Genomic DNA, 24,314 nt, shown 5'->3' on the forward strand with positions numbered 1-24,314 from the left:
TACCATTGTAGCAAGTTTCACCCCAATAGGTTTAAAAATGAGGGAGATAGGAGCCCCTCAAGTTTCCCCAATTATAGTAATTATGTGCATGCACAATTACTAAATGAAATAGTAACAAAATTTCTTTACTTTCATTATAGTAATGAAATTTTCACTAAGTATACTTTATAAACACTTTAGAAACAAAGTGCCAGCACCCCCCAGTTCTGTAGTAACTTTTGAGCCGTTTTAAATGAATTGCACAGCCCTACTGGCTACCTCTCCCCAAGCATCAGAACATATTCGGGGAAAATTTCATCGATATAAACGTTTACTTCTAGCAACAGTTTTGTTTGCTTCAACTGTCATTTTCTCAATTCCATTTCTGTCATATGCATAAATTCTAATGCAGGTTTATAGCTGATGCCTATGAAGGAGAAATACATACTTTGATAGAGTTTCTTCCAGTCTTCTTGAAAATATGGTAGTTTAGGCAGATCGGTTTGCTCCAGTAGTCACTAGGCAAGATAATTTACTACAGTTGCCAACTCAATCTATTAAGGCCCATTTAATTTGTAGCTCTCTGTAATCTCACAATATAGCAGAATTTTGTGTTGCCAGCAGCCTTTTTACCCTTAACTCTTTCATCAAGAGATTCTCTTCCAGATAAATAAATATGCATGTTTAGTATTTCCCTTTGGGAGTATTTTGCCTGCAATGCTGGACATATTTCACAGTTTTTGTTTTCAAAGTATTGTGCTAGAGGGGAGTGTAGATGCTTATCTCCATATTAATTGAGCAAGCTTTTGCTTTGATCTACTGATATGCTTTAATCAGTTTTGTAATATTTCATTTGTTATTTGGGCATTGTTTTCATGATCCTCTGTAGCTGCATCAGTCAGTTTATCATTGTGGTTATTTTCGGAATTTACTGTTGCCATATAGTGTGTTTTCCCTGTTTTATAAAAATGCACATGCAAATAGGTATAATGCATAATGAAATGCCTGCCACTCTTGGATCTCTCACTCCACATTAAAAACAGTTCCAAGACTTTATAGCAGGGGTCCTCAAACTAAGGCCCGGGGGTCGGATGCGGCCCTCCAAGGTCATTTACCCAGCCCTCGCTCAGGGTCAACCTAAGTCTGAAACAACTTGGAAGCACACAACAACAACAACAATCCTATCTCATCAGCCATAAGTAGGCCAACACTTCCCATTGAAATACTAATAATTTTATATTTGTTAAAATTGTTCTTCATTTTAATTATTTTGTTTTAAAGTGTTTTTTTGCACTACACATAAGATATGTGCAGTGTGCATAGGAATTCATTCATTTTTTTCAAATTATAATCCGGCTCTCCAACAGTTTGAGGGATTGTGATGTCGCCCTCTGTTTAAAAAGTTTGAGGACCCCTGCTTTATAGAGTGCTTCTTCAGACTGTGGTTGAATTTGCTTCATTCCCCCTTCCGTTTCCTCCTACCCGGGGAAGGACAGAGCCAGTGACTGAACAAGTGACCCTTCCAGAAACAGACCAATTTCTTTTGCCCTCTGCTTGCTCTACTGCTCAAGAGTAGAAGCAGACAAAGCAAATGTATAGGTTGCCCAAGTCCTTGGAGGAACAGCTCTCACAAAGGACTACTTCTTGGCCAAGTGTCTTTCTCCATGCAGTAGAGGCCATGTAGCCCAATGCTTCTTTTGCATGGAGAAAATGGGCAAGGTTGGGACAGACAATGGGTCTTGAGGTGAATGAAGATAATTTGAAGAAGGAGCCAGATCCTCCAGTATCAACCAGCATACCAGACTGGCCTGAGGACAGACTTGCCTTCAGAATCCATTGCTTTTCTATGGTAATAGATGAGCAGAGTACATTCCAGCCTTGTAATCAATGTCCACTATAAACATTCAATAATAATAGGGGCATGAGATGAAGGTATCACTTGCACTTATCTGGGTGAATATGTGCCATATTTATGAGATGTATGGATCAGTTTGAATATAATCACAGTGACTTAGTCATTGCATAGTAGTTGTCTTTTAACGTGGAACATCCATTTTGGTGAATTCGTGAGGACATAGAGAAATAGTTTATCATTTGCATTTTTCTACATACAACACTATGTAAAATGTGAAAAAAATCTGTTCCTAGTTTGATAGTGTTAGTCCCTGATTAATTGTGTAGTACTTACTTTGAAAGTAGTTGGTACTTTAAAACTTCATTTTTGTGGCTGATACAAACTATGCTGAAGTGGGTGAGACTCTATGAGATATTCATTGAAAAAACTACAACAAAATGTACTGGAGGATGCCCCACAAAAACAAAGTTTTTCCAGCTTAATAATCATTTTTCATGTTTTTATGATAGAACCATTTCAGAAATGACATTTATAACCGAGAAACAAAAATTATGTTTCATAGCGTAATTTTAGACCTAGACTACAGTTTAATGATTTATTGGAAGAAGATAAATTTGGAAGGCAGACTTTTCAGTGTTTTAGGTTTATAAGAAATTGATTCATTCTAATATTATATTTGCATATTTCTGTCAAATTTTAAAGGAAACTTCAATTTTGTCATCTGAGGCCTTGCCATCTAACCCAGGTAAGAACATTTAACCTAGCTGTTGAAAATTCCTAATTTTAGTAGGTCTTGCGTTTTGCACCTATGCCTTAAAACTGGCTTATATACCTGGTGTTTCCAGGGTTAGGTATTTTGTAACATTGCTTATTAGAAATAATCTTGGTTTGGTTTTGGATGTTATAAATGGTCCCATTCAAAAATATATAATCATATAATGGGACCATTTATAAAATTATACAGCCAATGAGGTCCAACTCCCATTCGTCAAAGACCTAGTCAGGCTTCAATTCCTCACAGGTTCAGATATGGCTTGCTGTAACTCCCATTTTCCCCAGATCTGTTGAGGTGGAATTCCCATCACACCCAAATCTCTTTGGTGTTGAACTCCCATTAGCCCTAGATCCGGATGGGTCAGTCTAGAGTCTGCTCCTAGCTAGTCAGACATCTTGGCCTTTTTGTTGGGGTGTAACTCCCACCATCCACAGGCTGTGTAGAGAAGGGGTAAGGACTGGGAGATGCAGGCTGGCAAGTAGAGTGAGCCATATGAATGGTTAGGAAGAGAGGCATACTTTGTTGTGGGTTGGATTCACAGAGCTCTTTAGATGTGGGTGGATTTGAACTTCAGTTATCCTCTATCATGCCCTTACCAGTATTTTAAGTTAGATCATGAAGTATATGTGTGCCAAGTGTGGTTCAGACCCATTGTTGATGGCCATGACATGACTCTCTGAATGTGGGTGAACTACACATCCTATCATCCTCTGTCAATCCCCCTAAACCCTACCAACATTTTAAACTGGATCCTGATGGGTATGTATACTATGTTTGATACAGAGCCATGATGGGTGAGATACACACAGTTCTTCTCTAGATCATGTGGAGCACAATTCCCATTATGCACAGGTATCTCCCCAAACCCTACCATATTTTAAGTCAGTCATGATGGGCATGTGTGCCAGGTTTGGTCCAGATCTATCATTGTAGGATCCACACAGCTCTCTGGATGTGGGTAGACTACAACTCCTATCATCCACTGTCAATCCCCCCAAACCCTGCTAGTATTTTAAGTTGAACTTGATGGAGTTTTGTGCCGAGTTTGGTCCAGATCCACCATCTGCGGGATGCATATAGTTCTCTGGCTGTGGGTTGGGGGAGGGCTATCACCCCTCCCTCCCAAACTCCCTCAAGTTGGACCATGGTGGAATTGTTTGCCAAGTTTTGTATGGATCCATCAAACTCTGTAGGAGTCTTTGTGAATCAAACATACATGTAAATAAGCATATTTTTACTCATAGATAGATAGAGTAGATCATAAGATTATTCTTCAAAAATTAATCGTCTGTGGAAATCTGTGTATTTTCTAGGACTTAAAGGAAGCTATGAGTTGATGATACCACATACAGAGTCTGGCCCACTACCTGATCCTGAAGAAGTTGGTGAGTAAATTGACTTGCTGAAGAGTATATGGTGAAGTTTCATTAAAACAAGAAGGTAATGGTTGTATGTATGGATAGACCCATTTCAGAAGGGGAGAAATACTCTCTGTGGGAAGTTTACTTCACTCAAAGACATGGAAAGTACCCAAGTGTGAGGTTAGGAAGTTATGAATATTAAAAATGACCACCAGCAGAATTTCAAAGAACACTGTCGTCAAAGGAAATGTCTTTTTCCTTCATTATCCTATTGGTAACTAGAATGTATATCTTCTTTTGTCCTAAAACATTATTTTTAAATACACATACCAAGATCTTCCTTCTAGGTTTGCATTTGTAGATCATTACACTGTTACTAGCTTTGAGAAGTCTTGCATGATAACAGAGCAAATTATAAATGAGATCAAATGAATTTAATCTGCAGATTTTTCGGAAATGCAGAAAGCAGAAAGCATCAAGTAAAGATCAAGATTTAGGCTGCTAAAGGGAGGGATTTAACTGTCCTCTCCCCCCTTTGGTTTGTAGAATAATTCATTATTTGAAGCCACTGCTTGCTTTTGGGCCAAATCCTCTACAGTAATTGGTGCAAATGGAGAAATGGGTTAAATGCAAGGAAAGAAATTAAATTCCACTCCAGAACTGGTGCCCACAGTGATGTTAATGCCATTTGAATTTTGATTTTTGTGTGTGTGCATGTTTAGTCTCACCCCCAAGAAGAGCCTGGGAATTTTGAAAAACACAGTATCTCCCACATAGGCCCCTTCTACACTGCCATATAAAATCCAGATTATCTGATTTGAATTGGATTATATGGCAGTCTAGACTCATATAATCCAGTTCAAAGCAGATAGTGTGGATTATCTGCTTTAATAATCTGGATTATATGGCAGTGTAGAAGGGGCCATAGTTTAATATTACCCCTGTGGAGCTTTTGAATACCCAGCCTGACACCTTTTCTGTTCAGATGAATAATAAGGCAGCAATTTCAGACACGAGAGGTTCATGAAAATATGGATTCAGATTTCCCATCTTAACATGAAGAAAAAGTTTCATGTCCCAGTTATATTTCTCCATTTTTTCAAAATTATTGCTTTTTAAAAGGCAGGTTCTCTCTCTCTCTCCTTTTGGTAGGAGCAGTAGGTTATTCAGCAGATCCACCCATGTCCGATCGACTGGGCAATGAGATGGCTACATATGTTAATATTCCTACCAGCCCAACATCAAAGAAACAGCTTCATTACATGGAACTGGAACTCCAGGAACCTAGTACAAGCATAAGAGGTAGTGATGTTTGAGAGTGACACAAACCTGTTTGTTTGTTTGTTTTTTAACAACCTTTGCACTACTATTTTTTTGGTTGAAATGGGGATTTAAAAAGACCTATTGTGAAGTATGGGCAATTACACTGAAAGAGGGTCAGAGCTCAAACTGTGCAGTTCTGAATATTATTTATGCAACTAAACAACATTTCATTTTCACTGAACACTTAGAGGAGTTCTCAGTTCTCAGTACAAACAGAATTATTTTGCTCCTATTTAAATGCTGGATGATGTTTATATCTGCATAAATTGCATTAAATCAAAAAGCTTTTTCTCGGGACAGTTTGCTAGTTTTGATTAAAGGCATTTTCAGTTATAACTCTGGATAGATGGTGGAGCACAAAATATAATAATATCCTAGGGTTTTTAAAATTAATATTTTGGATATGCCGAAAGTCCTTCCCTCTTCTTTCCTCTTTTTTATATCAAATTTGCTCTCTCTGTTTTGTTGTATGAACTTTGTCATTTATTGTCCTTGCAGTCCTTATGTATTCCCATAATTGGGGGGAGACTGCAATTGTGCCAAGGATGTGTGAATTCTGACCATTGCTGCAAGGAAAGTGCTCTGTTATTATTTTTAGCACACCTTTTTTGGAAAGCAATGTAACATTGATAACACTGTTCAACGGAGAAAAAGTTGCGGGCCTGAAAATAGTTGTTCTTTTATGATTTTGGGGTGCTGAAAACGAAAATGACATTTAAAAATGTACATTGGCTCTAGTTTTTATGATATAAGCAATTACGTGATCACATATGGTTGAAAAAATGCATGTTGCGACTTACACTATGGAAGATTCTAGAAAGTTGCGGGCCTGAAAATAGCTGTTCTTTTATGATTTTGGGGTGCTGAAAACAAAAATGACATTTAAAAATGTATATTGGCTCTAGTTTTTATGATATAAGCAATCACGTGATCACGTATGGTTGAAAAAATGCATGTTGCGACTTACACTATAGAAGATTCTAGAATACTCTAGAAAGTTTGATGACGCAGTATTAGTGCCGTGTGCAAAAGCCAGAAAGCCCTATATAAGGCCAGACTTTTGAACGGTGAGGGTCAGTCAGTTGAAGACTGAGAAAGTATTGTTAAACATCGTTTTACATTGTTCTTTTTACTGTAGTTATGCCTCGCACATGTGTAAATAAAGCACTATGGAAAAAAGATATCAAGGTAAATGGACTCCATCAATGCTGTCAGACTACTGCTGGAACATTGTAAGAGACAATCCTTTCCTTGAATACAAAAGAAAAGTCAAGTGAAGCAAACAGGATATAAACTAAAGTCACGATTAAAGCGACATTTAAACTTTCAGACTTTTCCACTGCATTAGGCCTACTAATATAGTTTCTTGCTGCACAAACATAAACAATAGACTAATTAAATAAATATATCTCATGTATAAACTATTGGCAATATAATTTGACTAAAATTTAGTAAATATTCACGGTTTATATACATGCAGTAAGGTTAGGCGCATTATCATAATATTAACGAATTACCTATTGTGGAGAAAATTGAAATAGCTGTTGCATAAAAACCAGAGCCAATTAACACATTTAATTATTATATTTGAATTCAGCATGTTAAATTTATTAAGAAACGGCACATTTCGTTTCCAAAACTGAGAAAAACTGAAAATTTGTAGAACAGTGTAATTAATTATCACTCAAGTCTGATGCTCACTTATTTTTGGCTAAATTACATTGCCAAAATTGAGATCTCATTAGATTCAATGGTGTGTTAGAATCATACACACAAACCCTCCTGCATAAAAAGAACTGGAGAAACCTAGAACCTCAGAGGCAGGGAGTGCAAAAAGGTTTCCGTGTCACCTGAAGGAGGAGGAGGAGTGTGCAGCTAGTGATCCAGTCATTCCTGTCACTTAGCTGCGAATCCTGCCTTTTGAGTGGCCCTTGAGGTCTTTCGCCCACCCCCTAGGTTTAGTCCCATGTGGTTTCCAACTGGTCTCATTTATGAGGCCTTCAAAACTCCCACAGTTTTAAAGGTGTTGTGAATGAGGCTCATTGGGAATTGTGTGGGGCTGATATATTTCCCAAACTTGGCTTGATGGAGAGGAATGGCTTCTCAAATGGCCTTATTCACACTGCATGATATGCAATGTCTGCTCTACTGGATGCATTACATTCAAGAGCAAATTCAGTTTCTGTAATTTGCACCTTCAAAACTGAGGTGTGCATCACATTTGATGGTGCATTATAAAATAAACACAGTAATTTCTTTAGTATAAAACTTATACTATACTATAAAAAATATAAGATCATAGAATCCTAGAGCTGGAAGAAACCTTGGGGGCCATCCAGTCCAACCCCCTGTAAAGGAGCATGAAAATCACATTCAAAGCACCCCCAACAAATGGTTATCCAGTCTTTGTTTAAAAGCCTCCAAAGAAGGAGCCTCAACCATACTCCAGGGCAGAGAGTTCCACTACTGAACAGCACTCACTGTCAGGAAGTTCTTCCTAATGTTCAGGTGGAATCTCCTTTCTTGTAGGTTGAATCCATTGTTCTGCATCCTAGTTTCCAGGGCAGCAGAAACAAGCTTGCTGCCTCCTCCCTATGACTTCCCCTCACATATTTATACATGGCCCTCATTATGTCTCCTCTCAGCCTTCTCTTCTGCAGGCTGTTTAAGCCGCTTCTCATAGGGTCCTCCACTGGACACATTCCAGCTTGTCAATATCTCTCTTGAATTGTGGTGCCCAGAATTGGAAACAATATTCCAGGTGTGGTCTAACCAAGGCAGAATAGAAGAGTAACATGGCTTCCCTGGATCTAGACATTATACTCCTATTGATGCAGGCCAAAATCCCATTGGCTTTTTTAGCTGCCACATCACGTAGTTGGCTCATGTTTAACTTGTCCACAAGGACTCCAAGATTTTTTTCACACATAGTGGTGTTGAGCCAGGCGTCCCCCATTGTGTATCTTTGCATTTCATTTTTTTTTTGCCGAAGTGGAGTATTTTGCATTTGTCACTGTTAAACTTAATTTTCTTAGTTTTGGCCCATCTCTCTAATCTGTTAAGGTCGTTTTGAATTCTACTCCTGTCTTCTAGAGTTTTAGCTATCCCTCCCAATTTGGTGTTGTCTGCAAACTTGATGATCATGCCTTCTAACTCTTCATCTAAGTCATTTATAAAGGTGTTGAACAGAACTAGGCCCAAGACGGAACCTTGCAATGTAAGAGGAGTGGTTAGTTTTTACCAAAGAGTACAATTATTTTTTTTCTTAGTGAAGGTATAGCAGCACTGTAATAGTATATAATCCAGCGAAGAAATGCTGAAGTGGGAAGAAATAGCTGTACTTTATCTTTTCCACCATGCTCTGGGTTTCATGCCTGAGCGAGGGAGAGGAGAGATAAATATGGGGGAGGGGGCAACGTGCCCTTCACTGCCTTCCAATAAGAACTCCCCATGAAATTTTGCTTCAGTCCCTAACTTTTTAGTATTATAGGAATTTAGAACTTCAATTAAAAACAGTTTGGGCATCCTAAGAAAAGGGGAAGGCCAAATTGCAGAGGAAAATATACACGGCAAATATAGAAGCTACAATTTTTAGCATCTCACTCTTTGCACTGTTAGAAATTTGGGGACTGATTAAGACGTCATTATTTCAGAGGCCAGTCCTCCAACCTCTTGCCAGTTTAGCTATAGCCTTGGGCTCCTGCAGTCCTTAGCACAAGCACTCCTGTTGCAAGTTGGAGATGTGTTGTGTCTGAACGAACAATTTCTAGAAATGGTTTCCCAGTATGAAAAGATGCTCAACTTTAGTTTTGGACAGTGTGGCAGGCACTAAGGTAAGTATTACATCACTCTTATGTTGCCTGGAAATATTTTGATTAAGTTTCACACATCTCAATGATCTGTTTTCCCATCACAGGGAGTGAATCAACCAAATATGCACAGATTGATATTACAGCAATGGAGACAGCACATAAAGTGGGAACACAACATGCTCAGTTTCGAGAAGAACGCCTACAAGAGCTTGAACAAAAGAAGAAAGGCAGCCAGTCCTCATCTTCGACTTAGAAGAAACAGTGCATTAACCCTGTTTGTACATGTTTTATGAAGTTATTAATTTAACACTGCCGTTGTTTTTCAGAATTGCACCAGATTCATTCCAATTTATTGATTTCTGCTTTGAAAACTGGTAGCATGGTGTGTGTGTGTGTTGTCTGAATATAAAAAAACTGGTTGTAAACATATCTAATAGATCACACATGTTGTATTTTTATCTGATTAAATCATGTATCAAGTGCACATGATTTTTAAACTGAAGCATTTAATTTAAAGACATTTGAATGAGATGTAAATGTATCTAAGTATACAGGCGTTTTGCTTTATACAGCATGTGTATTGACAAAATACCGTGCTTTGTTAAGAGATAAGGTGGCTTTTTATGTCAGTTTTCAAAAGTGAAAGCTATTATTACTACTACAGTCATTCCTCCACATTTGTGGGTTTGACTTTTGTGGATTTTATTATTCATGGGTTTGATTAATATGTTCTCTCTATACATGTCAGTGGAAGTTGATCACTAAAGTCAAGCTATAGTACCTAGAGATTTCTAGAGGGGCATTATCTCAGGTTAAGAAAAAAATGTATTTTTTTTAATTTGTGGTTTTCTCACTCTTGCATCCCTAACCCCAGGGAATGTGCAGGGCCCGTTGTATTATGGTCAACTTTATATCTTGTTCTTTCAGGACTGAAAGTATATTACAAATTTAGATAAAGTAGTTTAAACATACAAAAGATCAGCATTAAAATAGAATTAAACTACTAACAACATTTAAAAACAATTTACAATTCAAAAGTTTAAAAATGATAAAAAGCTAAGGCAAACCAGCAAAATGCGTATGTGTGTGACATTTAGATCAGGGGTTCTCAAACTTTTAAAACAAAGGGCCAGTTCACAGTCCCGCAAAATGTGGGGAGGCCAGACTATAGTTTAAAAAAGACATGAACCAATTCCTATGCGCGCACTGCACATATCTTTTTTGTAGTACAAGAAAAACATGAAAGAACAATACAATATTTAAAATGAAGAACGGTTTTATCCAACATAAACCAGTATTTCAAAGGGAAGTGTGGGCCTGCTTTAGACCGATGAGAGAGTCAAATTAATTAGGATTGTTGTATGCCTTCAGGTTGTTTCAGACTTAGGGCAACCCAAGTCTAGAGTTTAGGTGGAGGCCGGTAAATGACCTCGGAGGGTCATCCAGCCTGCAGGTCTTAGTTTGGTGACCCCTGGGTTAGATGAAGAATATATAGGGCAGTCATAATGTATAGAGATATGTAGGACAACCCTGTTTCTTTCATCCAATTTTTGTAAGTGGCGGGTTAAGGCAATGGTGATGTTCTCCTTGCAGAGCCCCACCTATTCCAAACAGAGCTCCAGTAATAGAAGAGTCCTCTTTTCTGTAGCTTTGAATGTCTCCTTCTGAACTGTTCTGGAGGATCCTCCAAGCCTCTGGAATTGATAGAGAAGAGGTACAGTGCCTAGGAAACAACAAGGGACAAATATCAGCTCCTCTTTCTCTGTTAGTGGAGGTGGCCTACAGAATAAAAGCCACTCTGCAGAATCTATTGCTATATATAATGAATATAATCACTGGTCTATTTCTGCTGCTTACCTATGGCAGGAACAGCACTACTGCTAGGGTACATTTATGGATTCTGCAAACACAGATTCAATCATTCACAGCTTAAGTTTTAAATATTCAAAAATTTTCAATTTTTTAAATATAAGGAACAGTATATTTATATGCTACAGTATATAATAGGACTGGGTTATTTTGGTATCCATGCTGTGTATGCATATATCATACAACAGCAGCTTTTATTGGAGCCCCCAGTGATGCAATGGGTTAAACCCTTGTGCTGGCAGGACTGAAAACCGACAGGTCGCAGATTCGAATCCGGGGAGAGTACGGATGAGCTCCCTCTATCAGCTCCAGCTCCTCATGCAGGGACATGAGAGAAGCCTCTCACAAGGATGGTAAAAACATAAAAAACATCTGGGTGTCCCCTGGGCAATGTCCTTGCAGACGGTCAATTCTCTCACACCAGAAGCGACTTGCAGTTTCTCAAGTCGCTCCTGACACGACAAAAAAAATGGCATACATAAACAAAATCACAGAGCAGACATGTATATGTAACAAGAGGAAGCCATGGATAAAGAAAAACATGATTTAAAATTACAATCTATATAAATAAAAATGTAATGTTAGTTTGTGGGATTAACATAACTCAAAAAAACTGGACGAATTGACACCAAATTTGGACACAAGACACCTCTCAGGTCAACAAGTAACCATTGCTCATAAAAACACTGAAAAACACAATGGAAGAGACTTTAAAAAGCCAAAAAATAAAAAATACATTACAACGCATACGCAAAACCACATATACACACATATACACATACATACACAACACAAAATACATATACACAGACTGGGCCACAGCAACGCGTGGCAGGGGACAACTAGTATCAAGTATAAAACTTGCAGAACTCTAACAAAAGGAAGAATGCATCAGAATTGTTCAGAAGATAGGGAATTTTTTTTAACACTCTTGCCATTGAGAACACTGCAGAAAACTGGAATTCTTGCATTTCATCTGTAGCATATCATGTTTGGGGCATACAAAGAATGGTCAAGTATTTAAACAGAAACCAAGTCACAGGAACTAACCCTTTGAGAACATCCCATATTGCTGTATCTTCCACCCAAAAGAGCAGATGGCAACACTGCATCTTGTAGTAGCCAAAGTTCTCCTGTGGGTGGGATTAATCAAAATGCGAATATCCTGGAACCAAACTGCAATGGATACCCAAGGATCCTCTCCTCTTTTTCCATCCCTGCGAAGCCTCTGCCTTAAGCATTGCTCTGATTCTTGATCTGAGTCACAGTGCAAAATAAGCCAAAAAACACATCATCTCTCTGAATGTTTGAGCCAGTGATTTACTGCTGTTCTTTGCCGGTTTATGTTGTAAATAAAACCAGTGTTAGGCCAAGAACATGCAGGGCAACAAAACATCACCAAATAAAATTAAATTTGTGCTGTTAATTTACTAGCCAAGGGCACCATGGATGAACCAAGTTAAAATATATAATTTACATCCAAATCAGTTGAAAGTGCATTCTATTTACTATTACTTTTACTGCTTTTGCTTAGACTTTTGAATAACGCTGTGTACAGTGATCTCATCTCTTAACAACAAAGTTGTATCAATTTTCTAGGGTGGTGGTTTCTTTTTTACACAAATCATTTTTTTCTACAAATGCAGCATCTTTTCTTTTTTGTGTGTTGAAAGCAGTCAGCCACTTTGAATTCAGAGGTATCTTATGAAATAAACCGACATTTATTCCATCTTACCTGCTATCAAATCCAGTTTACTCTTTTATTCTGTAGAAGGGAAGTCATACACTACACAGTCCAACAAAACATTTTTTGGTGTCTTGGTTTTTAGGCCTATTCCTGGGATTATTTGGGGTGCTGATTCAGAAATTGGCATTGGACAGACCATATCAGCTCTGTTTCTTAGCTATGGTTATCATGATTTTTTATGGGTGAGCAGGTGGTGACTGTGTTTCAAAAACTAGAGCTGATAGGAGGAAAAAATTTGGAAACAGCAGATGAAATATACCTAGAAATAACTAACATTGTGTATTGGCCAGTGTTCTTCATTTATGTTGATGACAGTATTTTCTTCCTTTACTTCATTATGTATGTAATATTAATTTTGGTTTAGCACTTGAGAAATGGAAGAGATAATTTATGCAAATTTATCGTCCCCTCAAGAAAATAAGGACTTGCATTTCTACTTCAAAGTTTGCCTTGAAATTGGTGACTAAAATAACAATTGAAAAGAATTATTATCATTTTTTGGTAATATTTAGTAGAATTTTATAATTGTTTTAAAAATTGAATCATAACATGGAATTAGTGAATTCTTTCTTCTTTCATTCATTCATTAATTCATCCATTACCAAAGCCTAATAAACTAAAGTCATTGTCTTCTATTAACAATTTCAACATTTTCCATAGATTTAAAGTCATAAAAAAATCAGCATTATCTTTTGGGGGGAATATATTTAAAGATATGAGTCTAAGTTCTTCTCCCATGCTTTGTGTTTCTTGCAGCATGTTGTTTTCTATCTCAAAAGTTTACTGGAAATCAAATCGGCATTTTGGCTTCCTGTACTGAATGATTGCAAAAATAATCATCTGGAAATGTATTGCATTTCTATTTTCATATTAAAATGTGGACACATTTCTTTTAAAAATGCAAACTTTATTGTTTTTCATATCTAAGGGTTTGACCTAATATACATTAACTTATATACAGACCATTGATAAAAAAAACTATTTAAACAACTTGTAGCTGTTTTTTAATGTGTTTTTGGGTGCTGATTCTGAAAAACATTATAAAAATGTAATCTGCACAATTCTTTCACAATTTTACAGATTTCAGTGTTCATTTTGTTCAGTCATGTCCAATAAATTTGCAGTTAACTGGCCCTGTGGGGATAGGTAGGTGATGAATGAATGTAGTTTCCGTTTGTTTACAAGTTACTATCAAAAATAGGCCTAATTCTATACCCCATACTATATCATAACATACACTCTGTATAGACTTGGTCTTAGTACTGAAATACAATAAAAAGCAAATAAAGACAAAGAGAAATTTAATACAATGTAACCCCATTTTGCTATATTATAAAAACAGCTTTGTGAACAGAGTGCGTCATTTTTCACTTAATTTTTTTGCTAGTTGCTTGAGTTCCAGTTAACTAAGTATCTCCTGTATTACAATGCCTTTGAAAAATCCTGCTAATCTCTTGAGAAGGCAGGCGGAGAAACATCCACATTCTGGAAGAAGCAAAGACCACCAGCATTGAAGTGATGATCTTTAGTTGACTGGCCATGTTGTCCGAATGCCCAATCACCGTCTTCCAAAGCAGTTGCTTTACTCTTAGCTCAAGAATGGAAAGCAGAATGTTGGTGGACAGCAAAAGAGATTTACAGATGTGCTTAAAACTAACCTTAACAATGTGGAATAAACAGAGCACTAGTAAGCCCTGGTTCAAGCTGAAGGTCAGTGGTTACCAACAAAGCTATGGATTTTGAAGAGGCATAAATATAGGGTGAGAAACATGATAAAGAAGAAGTGTCATGACCACCTTCCATCTGAAAATTAGTCTTGTGTGTTTTCTCAGTTTCCTTTGGTACCTTCAGTACTTCAGGAGCTCATGACGGTAAGGGTCCTCACGGTACAAAAACCCGCCTGACATGAAAACAAATGGGAGACGATCTTAGCTCCTTCTCTGCTTTTCGGCACCACCGTTTAATCTTTTATATTAATCCCCCAGCAAACAAAAAAAAAAACCTGCATTCTCTGAAAACCACTACCCATCCAGGAAAGTGTATGCACACCTACCTTCAGCACCTCTCAGCTTTAAGAACAAGAAGCCTCCTTAAAGCATGCCTGCCTGCCTCTCCTCTAGAATATGAAACAGCTTAAATGTCTAAAATGATGGGAAGGAGAACCTGGGACCCCCCCCCCCCCAAATGGGCTGATACAAAACAGATCTTTTGGCACCCCAGAGCAAAAACAGATATTTGCCTTCTCGGTTTTGGGAGGCTCCCAAAAATGGTTCTGGGCCCTCCACTGAAAGCCAGGACATGAAATGGGTCAAGGTTTATCTAGATTGCCCAAGCCTACTGGAAATGTATGTCTTCAATAAGAAAGACCATGCATATCCAGAATAGGTCTCCACAGTCACTTGCAGACTCACCTCCAAGACTCTACCTTAGAAGACCATCATACTCATCCACAAATGATAGCCTATGATGATGACAACATGGAAACATCAAAGCAAATTGTGGAAAAAACTCTGTGCGATGAAGCAAATCTAAAGTTATTTTTGTATGTAAAATGCTCGATTTCTATAAAATTTTGCATACATATAACAATGGTTTTATTACCCACACTTTTGCATGCTTGTGTTATTACTGTAACTTAGGGCTCTGAGACCCCCCCCCCCCGAAGATATTGTTGGACCAGACTTCTCAGCATTCTTCTATTGACAACTTTTAGTGTTGCTCGGGAGTTACAGTTCAATACACTCCAGAGGGCCAAACAATCTACATCCCTGCTGTAAACAGATGGATGGACTGTGACTTGGAAAGATGGTTTAGGATGCAGTCCTTCACGTATGTACTATCTAGGAATTTGGTGGGACAACTCAGTAGATATATCCATTTTATTGTCTGAGATGGTCAAGTGTCCCCATAGATTAGTGGTTCCCAACCTATGGTCCGTGGACCACCAGTGGTCCACAAGGACTAAAATATGGTCCATGGTCTCACCATTACTACACCATTGCAACAAGAGCTACTGATGGGGAGATATTGGAAAAATAAATATTTATTTATGCATATATTGTATGTACTTTATAAGCATTGAAATGTATAGAAAAATTAGGTTCTCTCTGTGTAAGAAAGCTGCAGGTTGGAGAATGCAGAAGGAGATCTATGTTATAAGGGGGAGAAGGGGGACCTGTTATCTATACATTCCAGAGAGAGATACTGGTACAACATAGCCCAGGCTATAGCTAAGTAAGGAGCCTATCCCCCCTCCCTCCTGACAGGTCAAAGTAGACCCCTTGATCGATGGATGTAAGCTGTAAGCTGCTCCTAGAAAGAAATACAGAGACATGCCTTTTGTATGTTGGAAGATAGAATCTGATATTCCTATGATGCTAAAGTGAATGATGTCAATGTATGTAGAAGCATGTTTCTTTGTTTGCCTGGATTTGAAGTGTATAAAATTTATTTATTTATTTATTTATTTGCTATATTTATATACCGCCGTTTCTCAGCCTAGCCGGCGACTCAACGCGGTTTACAACATAATATAACAATCAACAGTAAAAAAGTTAAAAGCATAAAAAACATAAAAAACATAAAAACACAATTCATACATCAATACCAATCCAGTTCGACTCTTAACTAAAAACGTGATCCAGTTCGTCATCCATGTTGCCAGTCCTTTAGTCAGTTACCATTCGTTGCATTGGGTTAACCAAATGCCTGCTTAAACATCCAGGTCTTCAATCTTCTTCGGAATATCATCAATGAAGGGGCTGATCTTACCTCCAAGGGCAGGGCGTTCCATAGCCGCGGGGCCACCACAGAAAAGGCCCTATCTCTCGTACCCGTCAGCTGCACCTGTGAAGCAGGCGGGATAGAGAGCAGGGCCTCCCCAGAAGATCTTAGGGTCCTGGCGGGCTGATAGGCCGAGATACGTTCGGATAGGTAAGTTGGGCCAGAACCGTTTAGGGCTTTAAAGGCCAACGCCAGCACTTTGAATTGAGCCCGGTAGCAGATCGGCAGCCAGTGGAGCTGGTGCAGCAGAGGAGTTGTATGCTCCCTGCGCTCCGCTCCCGTTAGTATCATTGCTGCCGAACGTTGGACTAGTTGGAGCTTCCGGGCCGTCTTCAAAGGCAACCCCACGTAGAGAGCGTTGCAGTAGTCCAAACGGGATGTAACCAGAGCGTGGACTACCGTGGCCAAGTCAGACTTCCCAAGGTACGGGCGCAGTTGGCGCACGAGTTTTAACTGTGCGAATGCTCCCCTGGTCACCGCTGAAACCTGGGGCTCCAGGCTCAGCGATGAGTCCAGGATCACACCCAAACTGCGAACCTGCATCTTCAGGGGGAGTGCGACCCCATCCAACACAGGCTGTAACCCTATACCCTGTTCGGCCTTGCGACTGACCAGGAGTACCTCTGTCTTGTCTGGATTCAATTTCAATTTGTTCGCCCCCATCCAGACCGTCACAGCGGCCAAGCACCGGTTCAGGACCTCGACAGCCTCCTTAGTAGCAGGTGGAAAGGAGTGACAGAGTTGGACATCATCCGCGTACAGATGACATCGCACTCCGAAACTCCGGATGATCTCACCCAGCGGCTTCATGTAGATGTTAAACAACATGGGAGACAATATTGAGCCCTGAGGAACCCCACAAGACAAAGGTTGTGGGGTTGAACAGGAGTCTCCCAGTAACACCTTCTGAGACCGACCCTCGAGGAATGAGCGGAGCCACTGTAAAACAGTTCCTCCAAGACCCATTCCCGCGAGGCGTCTCAGAAGGATACCGTGGTCGACAGTATCGAAGGCCGCTGAGAGGTCCAGAAGCACCAACAGGGACACACTCCCCCTGTCGAGCTCCCGGCGCAGATCATCCACTAAGGCGACCAAGGCTGTCTCAGTACCGTGCCCCGGCCTGAAGCCAGACTGTGCCGGATCCAGATAATCCGTGTCTACCAAGAATGCCTGGAGTTGTGAGGCCACCACACGTTCCAGGACTTTGCCCAAAAAGGGGAGATTGGAAACAGGCCGGAAGTTGACGAATTGAGTGGGGTCCAGTGATGGTTTCTTCAACAGCGGTTTTATTACAGCTTGCTTTAAGCTGGCTGGAAAGATGCCTTCCCGGAGGGAGGCATTAACCACCACCTTCACCCACTCGGCCAATCCCCCTCTGGCCTCCTTCAGAAGCCAGGATGGGCAGGGGTCTAGGATGCATGTGGTAGCTCTCATTCCTCCAAGCACCTTGTCCACATCCTCGGATTGAACCAATTGAAATGAATCCATCAAAACCGGACAAGCAGATGCTCGTGTTACATCCTCAGAGACTGCCGTTAATATGGTGTCCAGACCAGAGCGGATCAAAGCGACTTTGTCTGCAAAGAACTGAGCAAAGGCTTCACAGCGAGCTGCCGAGTCATCAGGGCACCCATCCTGAATGGTGGGTTTTAACAGGCCTCTGACAACTCGGAACAGTTCGGCCGGACGGTTCTTTGCAGACGCAATAGTGGCCGCAAAGAAGGTCTTCTTTGCGGCTTTTATTGCCGCGGCATATGCCCTTAAGAAGGACATAAACCGTGTTCGATTTGGCTCGCTCGGATTCGAACGCCACACGCTCTCTAGTTCCCTCTTCTTTCGCTTCAACGCTGCCAGCTCCTCAGTGAACCAAGGAGCTGGTTTAGCTCGGCTACTTGAGAGGGGACGTTCTGGAGCGATCGTGTTTATTGCCCTAGTCATCTCCCCATTCCAGAGAGCGACCAGGGCATCAACAGGATCACCAACCGAGGCGGCAGGAAATTCCCCAAGAGCCGTCAGGAATCCATCCGGATCCATAAGCCTCCTGGGGCGGACCAACTTAATGGGTCCTCCACCTCTGCAGAGGTTAGGGGGTGCAGTTAATCTAAAGCTGACCAGGTGGTGGTCGGTCCATGGCAACGGAGAGATGGATAACTCCTCAACACCGCCACCTTCCTCCCATCCCTGGCAGAAAACCAAGTCCAATGTATGTCCAGCACTGTGGGTGGGGCCAGATACCTGTTGGGACAGCCCCATGGTTGCCATGGTAGACATGAAGTCCTGAGCCGCTCCCGATAGGGTGGTCTCGGCGTGGACATTGAAGTCCCCCAGCACAAGCAGCCGCTGGGACTCCAATGCCAGGTCCGAGATCACCCCCGCTAGCTCAGTCAGGGAGTCTGTAGTGCAGCGAGGTGGACGGTACACTAACAGAATCCCTAATCTGTCCCGGTCACCCACCCTCAGGTGGACGCATTCAAAATTTGTTGACTGCGGGATGGGGGCCCTGGTCAGAAGAATGGAGTCTCTATAGATCACTGCAACCCCGCCTCCCCGCCCCCCGGATCTTGGTTGGTGCTGCACGGAGAAACCTGGCGGGCAAAGCTGGGTCAAATTCACACCTCCAGCTTCGTCCAGCCAGGTCTCCGTGATGCACGCCAGATCTGCCCGTTCATCCAGGATTAAATCCTGGATGAAAGCTGTTTTGCCATTGACAGATCTGGCGTTCAACAGCACCACCTTCAATCCGGGGGGACCGCCGACCTGGTTACACCAATTCACCATATCAGGAGACCGAGTTGGAGTTACTAATGTTGTTGTACGATCCCTAGGCCGAATTCGGACACCTTTATCGGACACTCTGGTTGCTTTTGGACACAGCTCCACTCCAGGGTCCCAGCTGGAAATAAGCGTACTTTTCTTTCTCCAGAAAGGATCTCTCTTGATATTATCTCTCCTATCATGCTGCAACACTACTGGTCTCACAAAACCCTCTTACAGCGCAGAGGCTTATTAAATAATGGTTTTCTGTGGGCAAGCTGATAGCGACTACTGGATAGCATATGTTCTGTAACCACCCTCCAAGTAAAGCAATAACATGGCATTCCTATGAGAAGCATGAGTTGCTTTGGGTCCTTCCAGACGTGCTCTATATCCCAGGATCTGATCCCAGGTTTTCTGCTTTAAACTGGATTATATGAATCTGCACTGCCAGATAATCTGGGATAAACAGAAAACCTGGGATCAGATCCTGGGATATAGTGCCAGTCTGGAAGGGCCCTAAGTCTTCCATTTCTGGGAAAGGGTAACATTTATTGGAGGAAGGGAAAGAATGGCAGGGCAGAGAATCTGATTGACCCCTCCACTTTATTACATTAATGTGGGAAGATCACTTTGCCCCAGGCAATGGTCTGGGTCACTACATACCTTCTGGAGATGGAACATATGGATCCCAGTGTCACTGCCCAAGCATTACCTCTGTTTTGGACATCCCTGTGCTCCATGAAGCCTGTACTGGGAATCAGGAACATCTAGGGCCACAAAGCACTAACCAATGTATAGCACTGAAATAGAGTTTCCAAGCAGTCATACTACAGCTGCATTTTAAAAAAAAATCAGATGTTGTATAAAAAAAATGGCGAAAACTTGTGAACAAGGAAAATACAATATGTGGCAAACAGCACATTTACTGATTTCACATTAATTGCTGCTATTATTTGGTTTACAATTCACATAAAATGGGGGAAAGGTAGCATATACATAAAATGATCCAATGCATCCACAGTCGTAAAGGCATGGAATAAGGCAAGTCCCATTTTCCTAGATGATACACAAGAGATTGAGCTGGCTGAAGAAAATACAGAAAGCAACAACATGATTTCAACAAGAGAGATTCTTTGTAAAGAAATAGGCCCAGAGAAGGCTTGACAGAAGGACAGGTTAAAGGCTAGGTGGCAGGAGTGGGAGAAGGCAAAAAAAGCATTACTTAGTCCCATCTGTAGGTTACATCTCAATGTTCCTGCTTTCCTCCCCAGGATGACTCATGGTTTTTTAAAGGAAAGAATGGTTATCACTGAGATTTTCAGTTCATTACTTTTCTCTTTCACTTGGCAGTGCACATTTTAACACAACTACAATCCTTTTCAGCAGTGGCCTGTGAGGGAACAGGACTTTTCATTTCCCAAATTGCATTGCATCAAATCCACACTTTTATACATTTTGGTTTTCGCTCGCTTGCATTCCTCACATGATGTACACTTGTCTCAACAGCTCAAGCTTCTTCTGGCACATGGGTTGTTTAATCTAATGCTTTCATTTCCAGGCCAATGTACTAGAAGGCGGTGGTAGAAAAGCACAATTATGCCATATTGTCAGTAAGCTTCCCCTTCCCCCCAAATAATTTGTATTAAAAATTTATTATGAGAGTGCGGGAAGGAAAAGGAAACACTTGGGAAAGTCAAGAATTGGCTTTTCGAGCAAGCGTTTGCAAGTACAGTGTAACTGACATAGGAAAATGGAACAATTAGACCAGTGGTTCTAAACCTGGGGGTCGGGACCCCTGGAGGGGTCGCGAGGGGTTTTTAGAGGGGTTGCCAAAGACCATCAGAAAACACAACATTTTCTGTTGGTCATGGGGGTTTTGTGTGGGAAGTTTCACCCAATTCTATCATTGGTGTGGTTCATAATTCTCTTGATTGTAGGTGAACTATAAATCCCAGCAACTACAACTCCCAAATGTCAAGGACTATTTTCACAAAACTCCACCAGTGTTCATATTTGGGCATATTGAGTATTCATGCCAAGTTTGGTCCAGATCCATCATTGTTAGAGTCCACAGTGCTCTCTGGATGGAGGTGAACTACAACTCCAAAGCTCAAGGTCAATGTCCCCCAAACCCTTCCAATATTCCCTGTTGGTCATGGGAGTTCTGTGTGCCAAGTTTGCTTCAATTCCATCGTTGGTGGAGTAAAGCATGCTCTTTGATTGTAGGTGAACTATAAATCCCAGCAACTACAACTCCCAAATGACAAAATTAAACCCCCCAACCCCACCAGTATTCAAATTTGGTCCAGTGATGAAAATACATCCTGCATATCAGATATTTACATAATAACAGTAGCAAAGTTGCAGATATGAAGTAGCAATAACAATAATTTTTTGCTTGGGGGTCACCACAATATGAGGAACTGTATTAAGGGGTCGTGGCATTAAGAAGGTTGAGAACCACTGAATTAGACGATGTGATTGGCCAATGTTTTCAACAAGGAGAGGCTAATGATATATGTTTGTTTTGACTTTGCTATGGTTTTATAATATTTAAATGTTTTAGATTGTATTTTATGGTCTTGGTACCAACTGTGAACCGCCCCGAGTCGCTTGCGGGCTGTGAGGGATGGTATATAAATATAGTAAATAAATAAATAATATGAGGGGCATTCATTAAAGATATCCCCTGACCCACTTCTATTTATCACAGGATGCTTTTTTTTTGGTTGTGTCAGGAGCGACTTGAGAAACTGCAAGTCGCTTCTAGTGTGAGAGAATTTGCCGTCTGCAATAAAACACTTGGGAAAATCAAAAATTGGCTTTTTGAGCAAGCGTTTGCAAGTACAGTGTAACTGACATAGGAAAATCGAACAATTAGACCAGTGGTTCTCAACCTGGGGGTCGGGACCCCTGGAGGGGTCACAAGGGGGTTTTAGAGAGGTTGCCAAAGACCATCAGAAAACACAACATTTTCTGTTGGTCATGGGGGTTTTGTGTGGGAAGTTTCACCCAATTCTATCATTGGTGTGGTTCATAATTCTCTTGATTGTAGGTGAACTATAAATCCCAGCAACTACAACTCCCAAATGTCAAGAACTATTTTCACAAAACTCCACCAGTGTTCATATTTGGGCATATTGAGTATTCATGCCAAGTTTGGTCCGGATCCATCATTGTTTGAGTCCACAGTGCTCTCTGGATGGAGGTGAACTACAACTCCAAAGCTCAAGGTCAAGGATGTTGCCCAGGGGAGCCCGGATGAGTTGATGTTTTTATCATCCTTGTGGGAGGCTTCTCTCATGCCCCCGCATGAGAAGCTGGAGCTGATAGAGGGAGCTCATTCACCTCTCCCCGGATTCGAACCTGCGACCTGTCGGTCTTCAGTCCTGCCGGCACAGGGGTTTAACCCACTGCGCCACCGGGGGCTCCATCACAGGATGCTAAATCTGCACATGTGTAATGATATAAGTCTCTATAAGTTATGTGCCAATTTACAACTCAGAACTGATAACGGTCTTGATTTTACTGGTGCTAAAGTGGTGTGAGGTTTGATAATGGACCCAGTGGAATACAGAACAGTAATTGATTTCCTTTACTTGAAAGGCCGCACACCAAAGGAGACGTTCGATGGGATGAAAGAGGTTTATAGTAATGATTCCCCATCATATTTTTGGGATGCAGTCAAGAATTGGTATTGTCAATTCAAATGTGGTCAGACTTCGGTGCAAGCAGCTCGAATTCCAGGGTGACCCCACTCTGCTATTGATGAACACGCCATCCGGCAAGTGCAGGTTGCCATTTTGGAAAATCACCATGTAGTCATTTGCCACCTAGCCCAAAATGTCAAGATTAGTGTGGGCTCAGTGGAAAAAATAATCCAAGACTATCTTCACATACATAACGTATCTGCTCACTGAGTTCCCCAGCTGCTCCCACCTTTCCAGAAGCAGGAATGAGTTGAATGCTCTCAGGCTCTATTGACAATGTGCCATGGAAACCAGCAGGAAGTTTTCAGCAGACTGATCACACAGGACTCGAGGTGGCTTACATGGGGCCAAGCCCAAGGCAACATACAATTAAAAACAGAACAATAACATATTGAAGTAGCATAAAAACAGCATAAACAATAATAAACAAGCATCAAAAGCAACAACAGACTCATTTTTGGAGGGGAGGGAGGGGGCCAATATACAAAACTCGTAAAAGGATAGGGTGGTCAGGAAGGTGGATAGAAACATATAGTGGCATAGGAATAATAGCATAGAAATAGAGTAATTAAACAGCAGTTCAGCTTAACTTAAAAATGTAATAATGAAATATAGGAATTTGTGACCCCGAGAGCGGCGGAGGCCCCCGCCTTCAAATTGGTATGAACCGCAGCGGAGAGTTCCGCAGTTCCTGGGAGCCAAGTTTGGGACCAACTGATGAAATGTGCCCCAGGAGACAGCTCAAAACTAGGACTGCATTCAGCCTTCTCTCACTTTCCCCCATGCCCTGACTTTGTAACAAATCCCTAATAAAGGTACTTGAAAATTGCAACTTTTAACTTTTCCGCTTGATGCTTTGTGTCCTTCGCTGCCTAAGCTAACCCAAGCATGAAATAAACCTCTTTCCAGGCTCTGGGTGACCGCGGGCCTGCCTGGGATGCCTTCCTGGTGTCCCGGGGAGGCCGAATCTGCGTCAATTGGAACCACGGATACGGAGGCCTTCCTTTTGGGCCCCTGTATCCGCTAAAATCTCAAAATGGCGGATCGGCCCCGTTTTAATGCCATATTTTTCTGTGCTCAATTCTTAACCAAACTGCTATCTCATCTTGGATCCCTACGCCCGGGAAATAATTATTTTGTTTTAAAGAATATAATTTGACAGAAAACAGCTGATTGTCAAACTCCGCCGGCTCCGCGCAAGCAGCCAATTTTCCCTTGTTGCCGCTCATTCCTGCCCAGCCCCGCAACCGGGGACTTGCTGCGGCTGCCCCCAGGAGACCTCGGGGAGGGGGCCGGGCAGGAGGCCCAGTCCTTGGGAAGGAGTTATAGTTCCCCAAGGACCA

General features: G+C 41.1%; 1 protein-coding gene across 1 annotated transcript in view; it reads left to right on the forward strand.

Annotated features, from left to right (window-relative positions):
* The window catches only part of DOK7 (docking protein 7), a 39,441-nt gene extending 25,751 nt beyond the window's left edge, over nt 1-13,690 (forward strand). The window contains exons 8-11 of the mRNA XM_060778017.2: nt 2,537-2,579; nt 3,923-3,994; nt 5,123-5,272; nt 9,210-13,690. Of these exons, the coding sequence (XP_060634000.2) occupies nt 2,537-2,579; nt 3,923-3,994; nt 5,123-5,272; nt 9,210-9,358 (414 nt within the window). The 3' untranslated portion in view covers nt 9,359-13,690. The remainder of the gene's footprint in view (nt 1-2,536; nt 2,580-3,922; nt 3,995-5,122; nt 5,273-9,209) is intronic.
* Nucleotides 13,691-24,314: the final 10,624 nt, after the last annotated feature.

The sequence above is a fragment of the Anolis sagrei genome, chromosome 5, assembly GCF_037176765.1.
Source record: "Anolis sagrei isolate rAnoSag1 chromosome 5, rAnoSag1.mat, whole genome shotgun sequence".
Lineage (NCBI taxonomy): Eukaryota > Metazoa > Chordata > Lepidosauria > Squamata > Dactyloidae > Anolis > Anolis sagrei.